Source organism: Bos grunniens, chromosome 16, assembly GCF_055505025.1.
Source record: "Bos grunniens cultivar Pamir isolate PY7600 chromosome 16, Bosgru_T2T1.0, whole genome shotgun sequence".
NCBI lineage: Eukaryota > Metazoa > Chordata > Mammalia > Artiodactyla > Bovidae > Bos > Bos grunniens.
The window spans coordinates 48546639-48567090 of record NC_141180.1 but is presented as its reverse complement, the minus strand read 5'-3'; the positions used below and the strand labels follow the sequence as shown (position 1 = coordinate 48567090).

Sequence of the window (20452 nt, the reverse complement as noted above, 5' to 3'; positions counted from 1 at the left end):
AATATATGGGAAAGCAATGAATACATAAATAACTGCAGCTACTTTTGAACTCAATCTTGCTTCAATGCAAAAAATTGGCCTAAATATTTCCACTTATTATTTCTAAAGCATTATTTACACAACTGAACTGACTGTACTATATTACAGTCATATGTTAAAATGGTAAGTTCTTCTGATAGAGAACTTTCATTAAACTTCATTTTAGTCAGTGATTTGTTTTATCAACTTAATAAAATGTTATGCTTCCTGCTTGAAAGCAACAACTATGATAAATGCTATCTCCCTAGTCTGGAACTTAAAACATTTAATATAATCACTTAGAATCTGGGTCTGATTTCCTTAAAAGGCATATTAAATGATATAAGTATAAAGTATGACTGTTTCCCCTAAAAACTAGAATCAGTGTTCGTGGCATTAAAAGTAATTTACTTTATTCCCCCCAAAAGGTGTTTAGGACAAGATATTTCAATTACTGAGTTAAAAATCCAAAATAAACTGTGACAAGTAGAGACTCGGGTAATTATTATAGTGCCTTCTCATATAAAAGTGTCCTTGATGTTCACACTGTTAAGCTACCTTATGAGGTCTTTTTGGTACCAATGGATATATTCTAAGATAATCTTACCACAAATGCTACTTAACAGTAAATCATATTTAAATGCTTTCTATGGTGCTTTAACAACAGGCTGGTCATAAACCAGAGATAATAAAATTGCACCGAATGAACTGAGATTTTCCAGTATTTTTTTAGATGAAATCATGAATACCCATCTATGTCTGTTAATTTACTTTATATTATAAGAATTATATGGTATAGATGCTATTTTATTACTAAGAAAATGTCCAATCTCTTCACTACCAGAAAATATTATCTGATGAGCACATGGCTGACTTTCTCTGTCTTAGGCGAAAAAAAAAATTATCTACATATCAAAAACATTTTCAAAATTACGTATAAATTGTTGATAACAGTAATTAAGGTATGAAGCCTCATCTTTTGGAGTATGTAATAGCTCCTGATTATGAAAGATTTGTCAGTAATCTTTTAGTTCATAGTGTTTTACTCTCAAGTCTCAGTTCTGATGATAAAATTTAAAGTTAGCCCAAGACTGACAGTGTAGCCAAAATGAACACATGCACAAAAGCTACGGCCAAACCTCCTTGTTTGCTGGGACAGTCTCAGTTTACGTTTGCTTCAATATAACTATCTGGACTGCACCTTCCTGATAAAACCTGAAGTTAGCCTCAGACTGGCCTTCTTAGGGACTGTACTGAGTCTTAAACGCTCCTAAGTACTGTCCTGATGGCATGAGTGTGAATATGCCTGACATGATATACTGGCATGATAATATATTTATACTGACATGATAATCTAATAAGCAAAGAAAATGTGGTGACATGTATTTTAGACAGGGCTGAAGCTTCCTCCTCTTTATCGATTAGGCAAACTAATTCTCAAAAACAAATTACTATGTTTACCAAAAGATCCAATTTCTAAAACCCACAACAAGCTAGATATAAGATGACTCTGAATTAAGTTATTTAAAGGAGAATACATTTTTAAAAGTCAAATCAACAGTGAACCAAATGCGCCATGAATATTTTCAAGACTAAATCTACGTTATATGATCCACAGTTTGACTCTACTAGCAGATGGGACAGGGTACTACCAGTTCTTGGTCCTGAACCACAACTATATCAGAAAACCAAGTTCTTGGCAAATCTCTCCTAGCAAGCACTTAATTTAGTTGTGTGAAATATTTTGGTAAAACATTGAAACTCCTTCTAAGGAGCCTATTTGTATTTGACTATCCTCCTGGATTGGGTTCTAAAACTGCATGAGATCTGAGACAAAGCCTTACTTAATTCTGTACCCTCCATGTTGCTTAGTGTATTGTATTATACTTAGATCATTCAAATTCTTGATCAGCTGAAATGTAGCAAGGAATATGTAATCCTTTTTCCTTTGTTCTGTCCTTAAATGTGACTCATGGGGAAAAGCATGGGAAAAAGCAATGGAATTCCAAAAACCCCCATCTATTTCTGCTTCATTGACTATGTTAAAGCCTTTGACTGTGTGGATCACAACTATGGAAAATTCTTAAAGAAACAGGAATAACAGACCACCTTACCTGCCTCCTGAGAAACCTGTATGCAGGTCAAGAAGCAACTGGACAGGTCAAGTTGGAACCGGACTTGAAATAGACTGGTTCCAAATTGGGAAGGAGTACATCAAGACTGGTTATTGTCACCCTTCTTCTTTACCTTCTATGCAGAGTACATCATGTGAAATGCCAGGCTGGATGAAGCACAAACTGGAGTCAAGACTGCCGGGAGAAACATCAATAACCTCAGATACACATTTGACACCACCTTTATGGCAGAAAGCAAAGGACTAAAGAGCCTTGTGATAAAAGTGTAAGAGGAGAGTGAAACAGTGGCTTAAAACTCCAAACTCAACATTCATAAAAAGAAGATCATGTTATACAGTTCTATCACTTCATGGCAAATAGATGGGGGAAAAAATGGAAATAGTGACAGACTTTATTTTCTTGGGCTCCAAAATCACTCCAGATGGTGACTGCAGTCATGAAATTAAAAGATGCGTGTTCCTTGGAAGAAAAGCTATGACAAGCCTAGACAGCATATTAAAAAGCAGAGGCATCACTTTGCCGATAAAGGTCTATATAGTCAAAACTATGATTTTTCCAGTAGTCATGTATGGATGTGAGAGTAGGACCATAAAGAATGCTTAGTGCCAAAGAATTGATGCTTTTAAATTGTGGTGTTGGAAAAGATTCTTGAGAATTCCTTAGCAAGGAGATCAAACCAGTCAATCCTAAAGGAAATCAGTCCTGAATATTCATTGGAAGGACTGATGTTGAAGTTGAAGCTCCAATACTTTGGCCACCTGATGCAAAGAGCCAACTGATTAGAAAAGACCCTGATGCAGGGAAAGATTGAGGGCAAGAAGAGAAGGGGACGACAGAGGATGAGATGGTTGGATGGCCTCATTGACCCAATGGACATGGGTTTGAGCAAACTCAGGAGATAGTGAAAGACAGGGAAGCCTGGTGTGCTGCAGTTTATGGGATTGCAGAGTTGGACACTACTTATCGACTGAACAACAACATGGGAAGAGGATCGCCACTCTTACTCATTCAAGACATATTTATTGAACACCTACGACACATTAGAACTAGCAATACAGACTCAAACATAAGCAAGTTTCTGTTCTCTTGGAGATTGCATTCTTGAAAAGTTATCTTTTAAACTGAAGGTGTAAAACTCATTAAAAAATCCTGAGATCACTTCAGTGGGCTGTGCTAGTATTATTTTAACTCAATGAAACATAATGTGGGCTTCTCAGGTGGTGCCAGTTGTAAAGAACCCACCTACCAATGCAGGAAACACAAGAGACTTGGGTTCAATCCCTGGGTTGGGAAGATCCCCTGGAGGAGGGCATGGCAACCCACTTCACTATTCTTGCCTGGAGAATCCCACAGACAGAGGAGCCTGGTGAGCTACAGTCCGTAGGGCTGCAAAGATTTGGACATGACTGAAGTGACAACGCACAAAGCATAGTGGAACAGAACTTATCAGAGGATATCACATACACACCGAAGTGTTTCCTAAATATCTGGTTTCAGTTACATGTGAGTTTAATAAGTATTATATAAAATGTATATCTTAGTTCAAAGTGAAAGTTGCTCAGTTGTGTTTGACTCTTTGTGACCCCATGGACTATACAGTCCATGGAATTCTCCAGGTCAGATTACTGGAGTGGGTAGCCATTCCCTTCTCCAGGGGATCTTCCCAACCCAGGGATTGAACCCAGGTCTCCTGCACTGCGGGTGGATTCTTTACCAGCTGAGCCAGAAGGGAAGCCCAGGATAAAATTGAGAAATGATTCTAGACGGTTCCCCTAAATTGCATCTCAGTTTAAATCTTATTTAAAACTTTTACTTACCTGCAAAGCTATAAATAAAGTTAGACAACTTTGATTAATAAAATGTATGTGTCAGGGACTCTGCTAGACACCAGAGATCTAAGGATGATCAAATCACAGTCCCTGTCCATAAAGAACTCATTAAGAATGTAAACAATCAATCACAATTTGATAAGTGTTAAAACCAACATGTGTATATATCATAAGTAACTCATTTTTTGGATGTCACTCTAACACATCCTTTCACTTACTTGGTCTTTCATAATAGCCCACACAAAATATGTAAATCACTTTTGGGATATTCAAGCAAGTAATCTGCACCCAAGGCCACATAATAAGTGGCTAAGTCGTACATAGAGCCCGGGTTTCTTAGCCTTCATCTACTGCTTTTTTAAATCACACAACTACTTCCTAATAGATAGTCTCATGTGGCTTTGATTTTCTTTACATAGTCTTGCAGTGTCCTGAACAACTTCAGAATAAGATGGAAATCATTAATATTAGTTTATCGTTTTTTTAAGTGTGAAATTTTGGTGACCTATCACGTACCATCACAAGTAAAAACAGCCATCATTACTCTTTGCCTAAAAGCTGCATGACATGCCCATCTTACCTAGTTTAGCAATGTAGAGACCTCCTACCCTGTGAACTATAACTAACCTTCAAATGTGAAGGAGAGGGAAAGTCTACAAGATGTGTTCCTTTTAGAAACTAGAAACTTCCACGGTACTTCAACCAGACAACTCTTTTAATACTATTCAGCAGATTGCAATACACACAACAGATTATAACTGAGGACTGCTGGAGACAATGAACATGTTAACCTTATCTGGTGGTTCATTTAACTCAGTGCTGGACAGTGAGTTAGAAATTACAATAATGCTATGGTATACAAACCAATCTCAAGCTGAACTGTTTTCGTTTCCATAAATACTTCAAGACTTATAAATTACTTCCATTAAGTTCATGTGGCAGAAAGGCTGAAGACTAGCTGTCAACTCTAACACCCAAGGGGATAAAAAAGGCTACACAATTAACCCCAATTTTATATATTTAGTATGACAGAGATCTTGGAGACGATGTCAAATGTACAACAGCCCACTTGAATAAGATCTAAATTATTAATTTTTTATACAATTTTACAAGTTGGTTTTCCATTTACAGTTGTTATAAAATATTGACTATATTCTCCATGTTATACAATTATATCCTTGAGCCTGTCTTACACCCAGTAGTTCGTACCCACTCCCCTACCTCTCTATTGCTCGACCCCTTCCTGACGGGTAGCCACTAGTTTGTTCTCTGCATCTACCACAACCTGCTTTTAATGCTTCGACTGGGGTGGCACTTTGCTCTGTGGACTAACTCTCCTTCAGATAAAGTGAAGAAATCCCGAAAATCAAGCTGTTAGGTGTTGCAACTACTGAAAGTATACAAACGGAAGCTCACTTAGCTTTTACAATCCTGCAAATAACAACACAAGCAATAACAACAGCTAACACTTTCTAGTGCTGATCACGTGCCAGGTATCATTCTATGCATCTTATATAAACTGACTCATATGATCCTTATAAAACCCTATGAGCCAAGTACAGTACTACTCCCATTTTATTTATTTTTTGACCATTTGGCATGTGGAATCTTAGTGCCTTTACAAGGGATGGAACCGGCATCCTCTGTATTGGAATCATGGAGTCTTAACCACTGAATGGCCAGGGAAATCCTATTCCCATTTTAGAAAGAAACACTAGCACAGAGAAGTTAAGTAATTTCCCCAAAGTCACACAGCTGAAAAGCAGGATGTAAAATACAAATCCATGCAACCTGATGCCAAGGCTAAACCACAAAGACAAAGAACTATTAACACATTTCACTACTTTCAGTAACAGATTGCAGGCATGACCAAGGAGAAGGCAGGCCTGCCCCAGCCTTCTTTCTCATACTGATTCTCTTGTTCTGAACCAGTGTGGATGCTCTGTGACTCTCACTCGCCACCCGACTGGGCAGGGAGACCTGTCAAGACACCTGAGCAATGCAGAACCCTGCATGCATACTTCTCCATCCTGCAAGCAGCAGCCACGATCAAGATGACACAGTGGAGGAAGAAACTGTTTCAAAATGACAGGTCCTAGGGGAACCTCAGGTTAAGTCCAAGAAACCTTTTTAAAGTACTGTAATTACTATGTACCAAGCTCTGGGAATAAAAAGAAGAGTAACACACGGTCTCTACCCTCAAGTTCACTGCAGAATGAATAACTTAGAAAATGCAAAAAACTGCTTTTTTTTTTTGGTTGACCATGTCACGCAGCATGTAGGATCTCAGGTTCCAGACCAGGGATTGAACCCATGCCCCCTGCAATGGAACGAGAACTATCAACCGCTGGACCGCCAGGGAAGCCCTGCTGCATTACTGCTTTGATACCCACAGATAGGAGAGCAGGTCAGAATGAATGTGAACTGAAACATCATAGCTCTTGCTTGCTTCGTTATTTGTTAGCCTCTTAAAAGTGATAAATTACTTTGGAAGCTGATTTAAAATGACATAACCCCCCAGGCTGAGAGCACGATGGGAACATCATGGTACAATATGGTGGACAGTTAACAGAGACAATATTGAAGTATCTCACTAGTTCTCCTTGATTCAAATGGCTAAGAGCTGGAAAATATTACAGCATATTCGTATGCTGACTGGAATGAAAGTAGGTAAAAAAAAAAAAAACACCGAAGAGACAGAACAGAAGACAATTCTGACAGCAAAGTCCTTTCATAGAAGAGCATGGGTTTCAGCACACAGTGGAAGGTTTGACCTCAGACAGGGACATGGGCAGTTCAGTCCCATTCCATGTAATAGGAGGGAGATGAACAGTGGTAGTGGAAGGATGAGAACATTCTCTTCAATTTTTTTTTTTTTTTAATTTAAATGAAATAAGCAGTGAAGTCATCAGCTGAGAGTAAAGAAGGTGGAAAGAGCATGAAATACTGCAATTGTCTTGGAGAGTGGGTAAGTCAGTTGACCAGAGAAATAAGGAAATGTTGCCAAATGGCATTTAGGGTCCTCCTGGGGTTTGTGGTCATGATTTTCAAGTGAGATTAGTCTGTATGGTTGTACATTTTTCTCTAGCTGCATTTGGCTGCTGAGGTGTTGAGTAGATAGAGAGTTCAATTTAACTACAGCAGCTAGACAAGTATGACAGAGAGAATGATTAAAATGGTAGACTACAAAATCTAACTTGGATGGGGTGGTGGGAGTAAGGAAGTGATTATTAAGAAACTGACTCATGTAATTGTGGGGGATGGCAAGCGTGAAACCTGCAGGACAGGACGGCAGGCTAGAGAGGTGGGAAGAAGTGATGTTACAGCCGTCTGACGCAGAACTCCTTCTTTAAAGGATCTTGGTCTTTTTTCTTAATGTCTTCAACTGATTGGATGAAGCCCACCCACATTATGGAGGATAATCTGTTTTACTCAAAGTCTACTGATTTAAATATTTACCAAATCTAGAAAATATTTTCACAGCAACACCTAGACTGTTGCTTGACTGAAAACTGGGCTCTATATATCCAGTTGACACAATAAAACCAACCATTTACAAAATCATTTACAGAAAAGGATGAGGATGTAGGGGATGTTTAAAAATCACTACCCATTCATGGGTTCCGAAGAGCACAATGAAACTTAGTTTATTGATGTGTGTAAGATTAGGACAAATAAAGAGAAATATAGCACTTTCCATGGATGAGGGGTGCTATATGGTGGTTAATGGCACAGATTTTAGTGTCAGAGCTCTTGGTTCAAAACTGCTCTATCCACATGTACCCCAGTGTTCATCGCAGCACTGTTTACAATAGCTAGGACATGGAAGCAACCTAGATGTCCACTGGTGGATGAATGGGTAAGAAAGTTGTGGTATATATACACAGTGGAATATTACTCAGCTATTAAAAGAACACATTTGAGTCAGTTCTAACGAGGTGGATGAAACTGGAGCCTATTATACAGAGTGAAGTAAGTCAGAAAGAAAAATACCAATATAGTATATTAATGCATATATATGGAATTTAGATGGAGAAGGCAATGGCAACCCACTCCAGTACTCTTGCCTGGAAAATCCCATGGACGGAGGAGCCTGGTAGGCTGCAGTCCATGGGGTCTCAAAGAGTCGGACACGACTGAGCGACTTCACTTTCACTTTTCACTTTCATGCACTGGAGAAGGAAATGGCAACCCACTCCAGTGTTCTTGCTTGGAGAATCCCAGGGACGGGGGAGCCTGGTGGGCTGCCGTCTATGGGGTCGCACAGAGTCGGACACAACTGAAGTGACTTAGCATGGAATTTAGAAAGACGGTAACAACGACCCTATATGCAAGACAGCAAGAGAGACATGGATATAAAGAACAGACTTTTGGACTCTGTGGGAGAAGGCGAGGGTGGGATTATTTGAGAGAATAGCACTGAAACATGTATATTACCATATGTGAAATAGATGACCAATCCAAGTTCAATGCATGAAACAGGGCACTCAAAGCGGGTGCACTGGGACAACCCTGAGGGATGGGATGGGGAGGGAGGTGGGAGAGGGTTTTGGGATGGGGGACACATGAACACCCGTGGCTGATTCATGTCAATGTATGGCAAAAACCATCACAATACTGTAAAGTAATTAGCCTCCAATTAAAATAATTTAAAAAAGCCCTGCTCTACCACTTAAGGCATGAGTCTGAGCAGGCTCTTCAACTAAGCCTGCTTCACCAAAAGGGATACAAGAGAATGGTTTATTACAATGGTTGGCATACAGAAAACACACAAAACTGTTAGCTCTTATTATTATAGGAAAAGACTCAATATTGTAAATCTATCTATTCTCCCCCAAGATTATTCACAAATTTAGTGTCATTATATTTCAATTTTCAATGAATTTTTTTATAAACTGAGTTTAAATTGTTTGAAAAATAGGTATGTGGAGGAAAAAAGCGACTTCTGAAGGAGAATATGAGAAACTCATCACCAGTCATCAAAACACAGTAGAATACTACAATTAAACACCTGTAATGGTGCAGGAAGAGGTAACTAAATAAATGAATAGTACAGAAGGTCAAGAAATAGACGTATATAGAATGATAATTTAAGATAGGATAAATGTACCATGCACCTCCGATGAACGTGGGGACTCCCAGATCGTTCATTAATTAGCACTGGCTTTTCACTTGGGAGTAGAAGTATAAACTCCTTCTGTAATTTTAGGCTAGTGGAAGCCTTTTTAGGGATGACATGAGGCTGAAATGTTATGAAACTTTAAACAGTTTTATGAGCTACGGGGTATATAGCTAAGGAACTGAAAGCAGAGACCTGGAACTGATACTTGTATAGCCACGGTCGCAGCAGCGTTATTTCCAATAGCTAAAAAGTGAAAGCAAACAACGTCAATCGACAGATAAACACACAAAGTGTGGACTATTATTCAGCCTTGAGAAGGAAAAAACTGACACGTGCTCAACAGGGATGAACCCTGAGAACAAGACGCAGAGAGAAATAGGTCAGTTACAAAAAGACAAACACTGCACGATTCTACTTGTATGAGGTGTCTATTCATAGACAAAGAAAGCAGAACGGTGATAACCAGGGACTGAGGGGAAGGGGAAGTGGGAAATGGTTGTTTAATGGGTATAATCTCACTTTTGAAAGATGACAAAAAGCTCTGGAGACTGGTTGCACAACCATGTGAATGTACATTGAACTACACAGCTAAAAATGATCAAGACAATAAATTTCGTGTATATTTCAATAAAATTAAAGAGACAAAAAAAGTTTGGAATTTTTTCAGAGCCTTACAAAGTAGTCCTAGAAAAGAAAATGAGTAGTAGCCACAAAAACTTTGGAATGATAATAAACGGAAACTGGCCCAGCCATATACTAAATATATTATAAAATTATATTAATTAAAATAGTGTAGTAATGAGACTAATCAATTCTGTATGGGCAAGAATTCAATATTATGATAAGGATGACATCACAATTTGGTGAGGAGAGACTTTTATTTCAAATAATGTGGGGTCAACTAGTTAATTTTTGAGTTTTCATTTCATGGGTAAGGGACTATCACAGTCAAATACTAAAATACATTCCAGATAAATAGAAATGAAACTGTTTTACACATATCTTGTTTCCCTTTACTATTGCTCTGCCTTTCTCATAGTTTAATACTCTGAATATTCATTGGGCTGATGCTGAAATTGAAGCTCCAATACTTTGGCCACCTGATGCGAACAGCAGACTCAGTGGAAAAGATGGTGATGCTGGGAAAGACTGAAGGCAAAAGGAGAAGAGGGAGGCAGAGGATGAGACGGTTAGATAGCATCCTCAATTCAACGAACATGAATTTGAGCAAACTGTGGGAGACAGTGAAGGACAGGGAAGCCTGGTGTGCTGCAGTGCATGGGGTGTTAGAGTCAAACCACTTAACAACTTAACAACAATAATAATATTATTTTGGCAGTCTTCTCTTTATATTCTAATAAAATATCTAATATCACCCAACTGGGTAATATATGAACAATAACAGTGCTTTGGAATTTAAATATCTTACAGAAAATCTTGACAGTCAACAAATGGAAAGTATAACTTGTCTTAAGAAAAATCTGTTTAACAAAAGAATTCACCTAAAATAGTAGGCTCTAAATTTAGTTTCACTAAACTCTATTTTGTTAACTTTATCCCTCATCACGTGACCTTGGGACTGATATGCACTGCACCACTGTAGTCTGAAGGGTCTGCAGTCATTAACACGCTTGGACCCTTAATATCTGAGTACCTGTCAATCAAAAAAGCTTCCATACTTTTCGAATATGTTTGACTCTTTAACAACATGGGAACGCCTGAAATGTAGACTTTATTTTCCCCAATAACTATAGTCGGCCTTTGAATCCAGTTTCTGCATCTGTGCACAAGGAGGGCCAACTATGCGATTTGAGCATCTGCAGATTTTGGTATCTGGGGTGGGGCCTGGAACCAATTCCCCGAAGGGTACTGGGGGATGACTGAACATCAGATTTTCCATTTTAAGTTACTAGGTTAGCATTTATTCCATGGCAAGTCAAAGGACTGCTGAAAGGGAACACTGAACATTTTGGGGTTTACAAAATGTCTTTCACAGATGGTGTGGTAGGCAGAATGACTTCTTAAGATGTCTAGATCCTGGTCTACAGAACCTGTGAATATGCTATATTACATGGCAAAGGGACTTTCAGAAGTAAAGTTATAGACTGCAAGATAGATATTCCCCTGGAATACCCTCGTGGGTCTCATCTAGCTGGGTCTCCAGCATTGCAGGCAGATTCTTTATTATCTGACCCACCAGGGAAGCCCTCAAGATACATATTCCCCTGGAATATCCTCGTGGGTCTCATCTATTTATAAAACCCCACAAAAGCAGAGAACTTCCTCTGGATGGATGTGGAATCGATGTGGCAGAAGGGGAGGCCAGAGCTATCTAAAGTGTGACAAGGACTCAATGCATTATTGCCGGTCTGAAGATGAAGGATGCAGGTGAGGAATCCAAGAGGCTTTAAGCATCTGAGAGGGGCCTGGCTGACACAACAGCAAGGAATGGGACCTCAGCCCTACAACTGCAGGTAACTGAATTTTCCTAACACTCTAACAGGCTCGGCAGCAGATTTGTCCCTGCAGCCTAGGCCGGCTGACGACCTGCTTCCAAACCTGTGAGACCCAGAGGAGAGGAACCAGCCTAGTCCACCCGAACATCTGACCCACGCAAGTGTGAGAGAATAAATCTGCACTGTCATAAACCACCAAGTTTGGGGCAATTTGTTATTGTGGGAATATAAAACAAACATATGGAGGCACTGGATTCTTTTACATACTAAACCACCCTCCGCCCCCCAAAAAAAGGAGGAAAAAAGAAGAGCAGATACTGTTAGGGATAATGTAAGAGGGCAGATTTATGACTGTCCTTTTTTTTTTTTTTTAAAAGCTAGACCTGTGGGTCACTGTTTTTAGAACAAGTGGTAGGAGAGTCACTGGTCCAAGAAGCATACTTGGTACAAGAAAATTTAGTCCAGTTCCCATTAATCAGGAATTACTTCCTATTAATCAGATACTGACAATGTTTTTGGAGGGATTATCTTCCAAGGAGTGACTAACACCCAAGTGCAAAGAATAAACCAGTTAAGAACATTTCTTCAGTGTAGTTCCACAGTGTTTAAAACAACCTCCCTCCCCCCGAAAAAAGCTACGCCACAGAACAATAATTGTATTTTTTCCTATCCTATTCCCCTTCTTGGTCACCCAATTCCAACAATAAAGCTAAAATCCTACAATAAACTAAGTAAAAGTACAGGAAAAAAAACCCCAGCAACAGGCATTTGACACAGGAGAAGAGGGATCAGATAACTTTTTCATACCATTTAAGTACTGGCACCATTCCAAATAAAACTGCCTAGTCAAAATCCCATTCATTTAGTAAATATTACTTACAGAACAGCTTCTAGTGACAGGCCCTGTTCTAAACACTGGTGACAGTACAATGCTATCAAGTAATTTCCCCTTCACGGATCACTGCCTTGCTGTGCCAAAGGGACTTGCATTACTCGATGAAGCTATGAGCCATGCCGAGTAGGGCCACCCGAGATGGACCGGTCCTAACGAGGAGTTCCGACCAAGCATAATCCACTGGAGGAGGGAATGGCAAACCGCTCCATGAGAACCTCATGAACTGTATAAAAGGACAAAAAGACATGACACCGAAGGACGAGGCCCCCAGGTCTGCAGGTGTCCAATATGCTCCTGGGCTACTAACAGCCCAGAGAGAATGAAGCGGCTGGGCCAAAGTGCAAACGACGCTCAGTTATGGATGTGTCTGGTGATGAAAATAAAATCCGATGCAGCAAAAAATGGTACTGCATAGGAACTGGAATGTTAGGTCCATGAATCAAGATAAATTGGACGTGGTCAAGCAGAGATGGTAAGAAAAAACATCGACATCTTTAGTTCACATCAGTGAACCAAAATGGACGGGAATGGATGAATTTAATTCAGATGATCTACTACTGTGGGCAAGAACCCCATAGAAGAAATGGAATAGCCCTTATAATCAACAAAAGAGTCCGAAATGCAGTACTTGGGTGCCACCTCAAAAATGCCAGAACGATCTTGGTTCGTTTTCAAGACAAGCCATTTAACATTACAGCAATCCAAGTCTATGCCCCTGCCACTGATGCCAAAGAAGCTGATTAGTTCTATGAAGACCCAGAAGACCTCCCAAAACTAACACCAAAAAAAATGTTCTGTTCAATGGGGATTGGAATGCAAAAGTAGGATGTCAAAAGATATCTGAAATAACAGGCAAATTTGGCCTTGGAGAACAAAATGAAGCAGGGTAAAGGCTAACTGAATTTTGCCAAGAAAATGTATTGGTCATAGAAAATACCCTTTTTCAACAACACAAGAGACGTCTTTACACATGGACATCATCAAATGGCCAATACTGAAATCAAATTGATTACATTCTTTGTAGTCAAAGATGGAGAAGCTGTATACAGTCAGCAAAAACAAGACCTGGAGCTGACTTTGGCTCAGATCATCAGCTTCTCATGGCAAAATTCAGGCCTAAAGAAAGCAGGGAAAACCACTAGGTCAGCCAGCTATGACTTAGATCAGATCCCCTATGAATATGCAGTGACGGTTAATGAACAGATTCAAGGCATTATATCTTGCAGACAGAGTGCCTGAAGAACTACGGACGGAGGTCCGTAATATTGTACAGGAGGCAAACAAAACCATCCCAAAGAAAAAGAAAAGCAAGAAGGCAAGGTGGTTATCTGAGAAGGCTTTACAAATAGCCAAAGAAATAAGAGAAGTGAAAAGCAAGGGAGAAAGAAAGGGAAAGGTATATCCAACTAAACGCAGAGTGCCTAAGAGCAGCACAGAGACAAGAAGGCCTTCTTCAGTGAACAATGCATAGAACTAGAAGAAAACAACAGAAGGGGAAAGACTAGAGAGCTCTTCAGGAAAACTGGAGATATCAACGGAACATTGTGCTCAAAGATGGGCACAATAAAGGACATAAACGGTAGAGACCATGTTTGTTTAATCTATATGCTAAGAAATGCCAGGCTGGATGAGTTACAAGCTGGAATCAAAACAGGCGGGAGAAACATCAACAACCTCGATATGAGGAGGATACCACCCGAAAGGCAGAGAGTGAAGAGAACTAAAGAGCCTCTTGATGAGGGTGAAGGAGGAGAGTGAAAGAGCCAGCTTAAAACTAAATATTAAGAAAGCGAAGATCATGGCATCCGGCCCCATTGCTGCTGCTGCTAAGTTGCTTCAGTCGTGTCCGACTCTGTGCGACCCATAGAGGGCAGCCCACCAGGCTCCCCCGTCCCTGGGATTCTCCAGGCAAGAACACTGGAGTGGGTTGCCATTTTCTTCTCCAATGCATGAAAGCGAACAGTGAAAGTGAAATCGCTCAGTCGTGTCTGACTCTTTGCGACCTCGTGGACTGCAGCCCACCAGGCTCCTCCGTCCATGGGATTTTCCAGGCAAGAGTACTGGAGTAGGGTGCCATTTCCGGCCCCATTACTGCATGGCAAATAGAAGGGGAAAAGGTGGAAGTAGTCACAGATTTCCTCTTGTTGGGCTCTAAAATCACTGTGGATGGTGACTGCAGCCCTGAAATTAGAAGACATTTTCTTCCTGGCAGGAAAGCTATGACAAAGCTAGACAGTGTGTTAAAAAGCAGAGACATTACTCTTTGGACAAAGGTCTGTATGTCAAGGCAATGGCCTTCCCAATGGTCACGTAAGGTTGTGAGACTGGACCGTAAAGAAGGCTGAGTGCCAAAGAATTGATGCCTTTGAACTGTGGTGGTGGAGAACACGCCTGAGAGTCCCTTGGATGCAAGGACATCAAACCAGTCAATCTTAAGGGAAATCAACCCTGAATACTCCCTGGAAGGACTCATGCTGAAGCTGAAACTCCATTATTTTGGTCATCTGATGCAAAAAGCTGACACAATGGAAAAGCCTATGGTGCTGGGAAAGCTTGAGGGCGGGAGAAGACGGCGTCAGAGGATGAGATGGCTGGATGGCATCACCGATGCAATGGACATGAACTTGGGCAAACTTCAGGAGATGGTGAGGGACAGAGAGGCCTGGTGTGCTGCAGTCCATGGCGTAGCAAAGAGTCGGACACAACTAGGCGACCGAACGACAACAATCAAGTAACTTGCAGGCTAGTGGGATGGGCAGAATGATAATACATGCAGTTACTGAGACATGTAGAAAGTACAACTAGGGCCCAGAAGTTAAGGCAAGTCTGATGAGTAAAGGCTGAGCTACAGTCGGAAGGAACAGGGGTTGTATTAATAGCTGAGCAACGCTGGAATTGGACACGCCACACAGAAGGATCAGCATGTGTAAAAGACATTGGTTACAGTATAGCCTATTTGGATAACTTAAAAATTTCATTGTGTGAGCATAAAGAGTGAGTATTAGGTGGAGGAGTGGTAGCAGGGGACTGGTAGCAAAGGTTTTTTTTAATGTCAGGTGGACCAAAAAAGGCCTTAGTTATTAGATTTTATCTTACAGGTGAATTTTAAGCAGAGGAATGGCACCAATCATTTATGTTTCAGGAAGATTACTTTGGTCACAGAAGGAAAGACGGATTAAAATGAAGTAATATTTGAGACTGAAACTCATAAGAAGTCTATTACAGAAGCAGAGATAATGAGGGCCTGAACTTGAGAAGCAATAGGGGAAATGGGGATAAGAGAACTAAAGAATATTCAGAAAGTAAAGTATGTGATAGACAGCACAGGTTCCCAGCTATCCGCCTACTCACAACTCACCACAAAGGCTGGAAAAGCCACACACCCTCCTTCTCAGCTTCATCACAGTCACTGTGAACCAACTCTGGACAATCTCTCAGGAAAGGAAGGTGGCTCTTGCAAAGTCTTTCCCTTCTACTATTAAAAGGAGAGGTGCATGTGGAGAAAGGTCCTACCTACCTGTCTTCACAGCTCAGTGAATGAGGACACCATGGTGCGTGACAGTCATGTTACAATGACGAGGGGACGACGCAGGAACAAAAGCCAACAGGCCGAGGACAGCTGAGTGAAAAAGTCTTGGTCCTTGCTGACTTGGCTGAGCTGCTCAACTAATACAGGGACTGCTTAATCTCTGGATTAAGGATCCTTCCAGTTTAAGTCACTGATCGTCAAGCTCTCTCTTACTTTCAGATAAAATTAACCAAACTAAGAGACAGGAAGGGTTTGAAGGGTTTGTAATAAAAAGTAATTTAAGTTTTACTCCCAAGGTGTTGGCTTGGGAAACTGAGCAGAAGATGCTAGTTATCGAGATAAAATTACAACACAGGAAACGTGTGTGTGCACGCCCCCGGGCGCATGTAGGAGGGAGGGCTGGGTAGAGAAAGGGGAAGGGGCCTGAGGTCAGGAAAGGAGAAAGGGGAAAATGTTTGTTCCTGGACATGTTGATTTAAAGATACTATGGAATCACTTAGGTTAAAAGCATATTCAGGTGAGTCTGAAACGCTTTCAAGAAGACGGAATTAGATTTACAGATGTGCGGGGAGTCAGATCCTGTCATACCTGAATGGCCTCACACTCTTGGAGAAGTACAATGGGGTGAGGAGGAGGATCAAAAGAATGGAGTCCAGACAAAAACTTCTTCATCTGAAGACTCCTAGAAGGTGTCTATGACTCTGAAGATGTACAGATACTACTTAAAAATCGGGAAGAAAATTGTTTATAGAATGAAATCTACAAACATCATTATATTACTGCATATTTTTGGTTTCTAAAAATTCATTTAGCAGCACAAAATCTGAATCTATGACAAAGGAAGACCCTGTGCACAAGTGACTGCCAGAGACTGGCCCAGCAATTGAAGCTAACCTGAATCACTTGCTTTACTGTGTATGCCAGTAAATTAGCAATATGTGAATAACCTCATTCCCAAAATACATGTGAAAGAGTTATGGAAGAAAAGAAATCATCAGCAGCTCCCAGTCTACTGAACAGGAAAAACACAGTCAACTAGAGCAGGCAACAGTCTCACAGAGAAAGAGGAACAAGGATACACCGCAAGAGGTGCCTATGAACAGTGGCTGTAAGCACAAATCAAAGGCTGATTTTCATGCTTACAAAGTCTAGACGAGAGAGACAGCTGATGTACCAGGCCTGTACCGACAGACCACAGCAATCCTCATCAAAGGCATTTACGATGAATAGGAAGTACTACCAAAGATAAAAGGAATTTGCCCTTGACATCAAGCAAAGATGCTTCAAAAACCAAAACCGACTTGAGAAAAAATGAGTATAATAGCTACAAATTTATACCTCAATCCACTGGTCTTGATCCTAAAACATAACTCCGACCACACTGCTCCTCACCTTGAAAACTTTAAGTGGTTCCCCCTGGCTCACAGACCATCCCCTCAGCCCCAAACTAATAAAAATTCTAGCCAAACTGAAAGTTTTGTCTCCTCTCATGCCTCCTACACTCTAGCTACACTGCATTTCCCAAATACAACCTGTGCTTTCCTCCTCCGGCCAGTCTGTCCGCGCTGACTATTCCTTGCCTGCGGAAACTCTCCATTCTTCAGGGTTTCCCCCCTTTATTTCTCAGCATTCCATGATCCTACGAGAGCACTGTCTTCTTGGCAGCTTGTTCTGCTCTCACCAAAACCATGGCATTGTTCCGAATTGTTACGACTGGTGTATCTCCCCCACGACACTCTAAATGCCTCACAGAAGAAAGCGTAATTCACTCATTTTTGTGACTTTTACAGGGTTCTAACTAAATAACTGTAGGTTGCTGAGTTAGTGACATAAGACACTTACTTACAGACCAAAAGCCCTCAGGAGAACATATAAACTCAAGTTTATTAGAAGTCTAGTAACAGCTATTTACCATTTCTGATAAACATGCACATGCTCCTCCTGTTGACAGGAAAAAGCAATATATAAGAAATAAACACAGGAACTATTCAGTAGAGAAAATAATGAAACAGACTGTGGTCTAGAAATTCTAGATCCTATTTGTAGCTCTCTGGGCAGGTACCTTTTTCTCTATTTACTTTGCAACTACCTACTTCACAAAAGCTATATGAAGAAAAATATCTTTGTTATCTAGTTAACATTTTAAAGATCTTTCAGAACACTCCTCCCTTCAAAACATACTGGTTTGAGAATCATCTCTAGCTTTTCCTACGTTTACCACATAGCAATGATTTCTGTTATTCATAGACTACCTAAAGTGTAAAGAAGCCCATTATAAGCCAAAGAATGTATCTCCAGTTTTATTAAAAAAGCAAAATGTTCTCTTCCTCTACTTTCACAGATTTCTTTTAGGCAATGCAACTGGCCCTCTGGCCACTGCATAATCTTATCTATAAAGGGGTTTAACAACCTAGAAGAAAATGTATACTGTGCTCTCAAAAGCAGAATATATCCTGAGGGATGGTGTGCAACAATCTGCACGAATAAATAAGAAACCAAATTCAGATAACTCAAGGGGGACTGGGCAGAAAGAGTAAAAGGGCAATAAAATTCTTGAAAAATCAAGGCTTCCACAGCTATGCACAAAAAGTCTAGATCTAGAGAATTATTTCTTAACCAGTGACATAGGCCAAAGACTTTACAAAGTACCATGCTCTTTTAAAATCTCTGGTTCTGATTATTCCTCTCTGGAACTTTTTCCTATCATACTCCATTCTTCTCAGTATGCTAACCTATCTCCTTTCACCTCCAAGTTCATATGCAAACTCAAAGGAGTACTCTCCTCAGGTCCCAAGCAGTCTCTAAGGCCTTCTCACATAATTCCCAGATTGAGGCATAGGAATTCCTTCCTACCCAAGAGGTTACAGTGCAAATTTAAAAACTTAAAAACAATACAAGGGAACACAAAGTTGAGATCTGTGAGTGAGAACCAAGACTCTTAACCTCCCGTATCTTGGCTCTTCTTCATCTTTAAGCCAACAAAAACAATGCTGGGGACTTTTTCACTTGTCAATCCACTTAGGAAATTTTAAACATCTCAAGTGGAGGTGACCTCTTATAAAACAAAAACTAATCAACCGAAAGGAAACAAACTCAAGCATGCATCTAACTGCAACAGCAACTGTGTACCGGTTATTTCAGTGGCGATTAAACGCAAACCAACGTCTGGACTCATTCCTGTGTGCTCGCAGTACTCCAAAAGTTAGATGACATAACAAACCCGTTCTTCTCTCCCGCTCCTGCGGCCACGTCAGATACCTGTTGCATCACCTGGTAAGACGTCTCCAGATTCTAGGAAAGGAGTACCACCATGAACCCCTAAATAGCTGGGCTATTTTCTGGATAAATTTTAGCCTCATTCATTTTAATGAGGTTGCCTTGGAGGCTAGGGTGCGTTGGCTCCTGTTCACCTTTAAAGAGACTCTAGCACTGGCGTCGACAAGCGGTGACTTTCTGGACTTGGAGGGGCTTGGGAGTTTTTGAAGACGGGCTGCTTCGGCAGAGCGGGCAACTGGGGTGGGAGAAGCGGGGTTGCCCCGGAGTTCCGGTGATGGAGTGGGAAGTCCGACCTGCGACCCAAGCTTCGCGGAAAGGGCACTGCTCGTCAGCCAGAAGGTCGGGCCCAGCCCAGGGTCCGGGCCAAGTCGGGGCACGAGGGAGGTTCGAGGCGAACCGAGTCTTGGCCAAAGCCCCGGGGCAGACCGGGAAAAGCTAACAAGCGCGTAGACGTTTGCAGGGATTAAAAAAATAATCGTCCCCTCCCCCAACCCCGGTGAACCAAGCGGGAGGCGGCGACGCCAGGCTGGAAACGCGAGGGGCCGGGTCCGAACCCATCGGCGAGAGAATGCCGGCCGGGGCCGGGCTCGGGCGCCGGCGCCGTACTCACCATGTCGTACACGTTGAGCACCACTAACTGGTTAGCCCCCATCCTCCTCCCGGCGGCCGCCGCCTCGCGCTCCAGCCGCTCCGTTCCGCGGGGCCGAAGCCGTTCTCACCCACGCGGACGCCTCAGGGGGCCGGAGCCGGGCCCTAAGCGCACAGCCCGGCCGGCGGGAGCCAGGGCGGAAGCATCGGGAAGCTACTCGCTCCCGGGCGCCGCCGACAGGACCCTCTGCGCCTACGGTGCCGGACCGCTGGCGGCCCGCTCCGGCTCAAGCGCCTCCCTCGGCGGCAGACACGTGGGGGAAGGCGGGGCCCGAGCAAGGGGCGGGCGCCGGGCTCCCGGGGGCGGGGCCGGCCGGGGCTGGGCCCGCCTGCGCTCTAGCCTCCACTGCCGCACTGGCACCTAAGATGGCGAAACCTTGGTACTTTTCCGCCCGGGAGGAGCGTGTTCCCAGAAAGACTACAATTCCCAGCATGCAATGAGGAAGCGCAGAGGCGGAGTCTCAACTGCAGTCTTTCCTTGCGGTGCACTTCCAGCTGTCGACTACAGTTTCCAGCATGCTGCGGGGGCCGGGTCCTGCTAGCC

General features: G+C 41.9%; 1 protein-coding gene across 6 annotated transcripts in view; it reads right to left on the bottom strand.

Annotated features, from left to right (window-relative positions):
* Positions 1–20160, bottom strand: part of DESI2 (desumoylating isopeptidase 2) — a 43478-nt gene extending 23318 nt beyond the window's left edge. For 4 of the 6 annotated variants that reach the window (XM_086344925.1, XM_086344926.1, XM_086344929.1 and 1 more), the window contains exon 1: positions 19871–20160. Coding sequence is in view for 3 of the 6 variants with exons in the window: in XM_086344926.1 (XP_086201052.1) it covers positions 19871–19912 (42 nt within the window). In the remaining 3 variants the exon portion in view is untranslated. Of the gene's footprint in view, positions 1–2132; positions 2328–19870 lie in introns of all 6 variants that reach the window. The other 2 variants (XM_086344927.1, XM_086344928.1) reach the window with 2 other exon arrangements.
* Positions 20161–20452: the final 292 nt, after the last annotated feature.